Source organism: Mus pahari, chromosome 1, assembly GCF_900095145.1.
Source record: "Mus pahari chromosome 1, PAHARI_EIJ_v1.1, whole genome shotgun sequence".
In the NCBI taxonomy this organism is placed as follows: domain Eukaryota; kingdom Metazoa; phylum Chordata; class Mammalia; order Rodentia; family Muridae; genus Mus; species Mus pahari.
The window spans coordinates 110577388-110581247 of NC_034590.1; the positions used below are offsets into that span (position 1 = coordinate 110577388).

Genomic DNA, 3860 nt, shown 5'->3' on the forward strand with positions numbered 1-3860 from the left:
AAGTGCTGGGATTAAAGGTGTGCACCACCACTGCCCAGCTATATTCTGTCTTCTATTCCTATCAAAAGCCATCCCTTCTGAGCCACAGTGGTCCCTGGACCACAAAATGGGCAGTTGAGTCCAGTGAGCCATGGTTGCCACCTGTTCAGTATCTCAGTGCCCTGTGAGCCCTTCAGCCTCTAGGTCAGTCTCAGTTTTGTGGGTCTGAATTTTCCCTCTGAGTCCTCTCGTTTTTTCCTGCCCCTAATCCTATTATGCTTTCTCCCTTCTCACCAGGGCTTTATGCATACTAGGCAAGAACTAATCAGTTCTACTGCCAGGCGGTAACCTCTAGTTCCGTTCTTTCTATTAATTATCTATGCTATACAATTAAGTTCTTCACAGTGTTCACAATTTACTGTGCCTCCCCTCACCGGGCTGAAGGGAACGGAGGAGCCCGCATGTACAGGATCCATCATGATTAACTGCATACTCCTGGAAGGGAACGCGAAGGCCCAGGGGACATCCAGAAGCTTTCCTCTAGCGCTCCTGCAGCCGCGGGCTGCAGCTAAGTCCAGCCGCCAGGAGGAGGCGCTCACGAGAGGGCCGGACAGTTGTGGGCGGAGACGGTCGGGGGCGTGGTCCCGGGGCCGCTCCCATTCATCCGGCGGCGGATGGGGAGTCGGACTGTACCAACTGCACAGAGGTGCGAACCACAGCCTGGTCTAGTGCACTGGTGAGAGCTCGAACAGCACATGCCCAGCAAAACACTGGTCTCCTCCGACAGTACTTGTGATGGGCTAGTCGGTGTTCTGAGAGGGAGGGGACGTTCGAACGTCTCGACACCCTCCGCCGCGGGTTCCTCCCCGCTTTGGCCTTAGTAGTTTCCACCAACGGAAGAATATGGGTGCACTTCCGGGTCGGGGAGCGCGCGGCGGCGGTGGCGGCGGCGGCAGAGGCAGCTGACCGGCCTACTTGCGGTCGTGTTCGGACAGAGGCGGGATCGTCTAGGAGCGTCCGGGAGGCACGAGGTTCCCGGGTACGTGCGGTAGCCGCTCCGGCCCGGTGTCCCTGTCACGTCCGGCCGCGCGGGCCACCTACGGTAGCCGTGCGCTTTGTCTATGGCCTTCCGGGCCGGCTAGGCCTACGTCGCGCTGGCTGTGGGTCGGTCCGGAGGACAGGAGGGTGGCTGAGGCCTCGAGCCGAGTCCCGGAACGTCCGGCTGCGACCGGGAGGCCCATGGGCATGGTGCCGGCCACCTGTCTGGTCGTGCGGGAACCTGGACTTGTGCATAAGATAGTTGTGACCCCTAGCTACCTGGCTTTCTGTCCTGATGGCCCTCGCCCTGGCCAGCGCCATCTGAACTTGCCCAAATTGTGCTTGGTGTCGCGATTATCATATTCCTTAGTTCGAGGAGCCCTGACAGCATTCTCGAGTAGGCACCACTGTTGGAGCTTTATAGCCATAGTTCAGAGAGGTGAAGTCACTTGTCAGTGTTACATCGCTGCAGAGTGGCAGAGCCAACATTGCTTTTAAACCTATGTCTTCCTGTCTTGTGTTTGAGCCCCGGGTTGCCCCATCGTGTCTTGAAAGGAGTACTCTGCAACAGAAAACAGTAAGGTGTCTGGTGACTGTCATCTTGGCCAGTGGTTGGAAGCACGGTTGGAGTTTGAGATTGACTTGCAGTTCAGCATTCCTCCTTTCGCCCCATAGACCACTCCATACTCATTCCTCTGGGAAGAATGCTGAGTGAAAACCTGTGGCGTCACTCAGCACTGAAAGAAGCCAAGACTTGTGTGATGAGGTTCACGGAGTTAGTTGTAGCTCTTCTTTTCTGAAAACTGGGACCATGACCGAGGTCCCCGTCACGAATGGGCCAAAGCTCTGTGTTTATCTCAGTCTGCTTTTTCTAATATCAGAGATGGCGTGTTTCAGCAGGAGTCTGTGGCCAGGGCTCCTTTCCAACAAGTTCACTGAGCACCAGGTAGAAGTAAGATAGTTTATCAGAACTCTTCTCCCTTCACTGTTCACAGGCAGGAGCAACGTGTGACAATTGACATTCCTTCAGTTATGCCCTCAGTGTTTAGAGAACATCAGCCCTTTGCTTGGCCTTTGACCCTTCCCTGTGGCTTTGAGTGCATAGCCTGTGTGTTCTGGAGGCTGATGGACCTGTAGGCGCTAGGATCTGGGGCCCCTGATCTTGAGCCCTACCTTTCAGCTTTCTTAGGCTGTTTTGGTTTGTTTTTCTCTGACTGTGGACATTAGGCTTGGTGGGAAGCATAGGGTACCACAGGATAGGCTAGTAAGTTTTTGAATGAATTTTCTGTGAAGGGGGCTTCCTCTGGAAGTAACTGGGAAAGATAAGTGGCACTGAGAAGTACAGACCATATATATGAATTGGTTCTTACTTGGGGAACCAGCGTCTGAGATCTTGGTACAGAAGGAAGGTCATGTCTAATGACTTTTATGACTTTTATGATCTCTCTCTCTCTCTCTCTCTTTCTTTCTCTTTTTTGTTTGTTTGTTTGTTTGGACAGGGTTTCTCAGTGTATCCCTGATACTCACTCTGTAGACCAGGCTGGCCTCGAACTCAGAAATCCGCCTGCCTCTGCCTCCCAAGTGCTGGGATTAAAGGCGTGTGCCACCACTGCCTGGCTCTCTCTTTTGTTTTTGAGGCAGGGTTTCTCTGTGTAGTCCTGGCTATCCTGGAACTTGCTTTGTAGGCCAGACTGGTCTCAAAGTCAAAGACAGGAAGTCTTTTAAACATTGTTCTTACAGCCTTGCAAAGGAGGACTAGCAGGTGTCCCAGTTGACAGAGTCAGGAGAGGGACAGCCCAGCATCTTCTGCCTTTCAGCCTAGGCCACAGGAATGCCATAGTCCCCAGGAACTTCATCTGAGGTTTATACTTGATGGTGGCCAGCCGAGCAGAGGCCAGTGGGCCAGCATTGGCCAAGAGTGACATGCCCACTTAGTGACAGGCAAACGGGCGACTCCCCACTGGAGTCCTGTGATGACCGGCTCTCAGGTGAGCTGTGCTGCTCTGTTTCAGCTCAGATGTCTGCTTGGTTCATTTTTGTGTTAGGACTCTTCAGGAATGCGTGGGTGAGAACATTGCTAGTCCTCAGGCATGAAGAGCCTGCTTTGCATATGGTTCTGGAAGCCAGTCACTGTCTCTTTTTTCGAGACAGTGTCTGTGTAGCCTTGGCTGTCCTGGAACTCACTCTGTAGATCAGGCTGGCCTCAAACTCAGAAATCCACCTGCCTCTGCCTCCCAAGCACTGAGATTAAAGGTGTGCGACACCACGCCCTGCTCAGTCACTGTCTCTTATGAAGACATATTTTATGTTTTGTATTTGCACATGGCTTTATGACTAGGGTACTGTGTATTGTGTCTCACAGCTCAAATTCTACCTGGGTGACAATGCTTAGGTCACCAGGGAGGTTCCCTATTGGGAATGGCACCTTTCAGAGCGGGGCTCTGTAGCCAGGGAAGGTTGAAGTTATTTGGTTCTGGTCTCTTTCAGAGGTGAACTCCAATGTGCAGCCATGGATGACGACAACTTGAATGAGCTTGTGGCGCACAGCCCTGGGCCAGATGGACCCCCACAAGTCGGCTCTTCAGAACTAGCCAGTGATGCTGGTAAGCACCCCACTGCCCACCCCACTGCTGGCCGGGTGTCTGCAAAGGAACAGTACCTGGTGCTTTCTCCAGGTTACTTAGCTCCTCTCGGGAGTTTAAGGTCAGCTTTCACTTCAACCTTAAAAAAATTATTATAGAAGTATAGTACAGCCAGGCCTGGTGGCGCAGGCCTTTAATCCCAGCACTCGGGAGGCAGAGGCAGGCGGATTTCTGAGTTCGAGGCCAGCCTGGTCTACCAAG

The 3860-nt window shown here is 53.1% G+C and overlaps 1 protein-coding gene across 8 annotated transcripts in view; it reads left to right on the top strand.

The window, feature by feature from the left end:
* The first annotated feature begins 774 nt into the window (after positions 1-774).
* The window catches only part of Phrf1 (PHD and ring finger domains 1), a 34192-nt gene continuing 31106 nt past the window's right edge, over positions 775-3860 (top strand). For all 8 annotated transcript variants that reach the window (XM_029539096.1, XM_029539101.1, XM_029539118.1 and 5 more), the window contains exons 1-2: positions 775-1018; positions 3505-3620. In XM_029539096.1, the coding sequence (XP_029394956.1) occupies positions 3527-3620 (94 nt within the window). In that variant the 5' untranslated portion in view covers positions 775-1018; positions 3505-3526. The remainder of the gene's footprint in view (positions 1019-3504; positions 3621-3860) is intronic.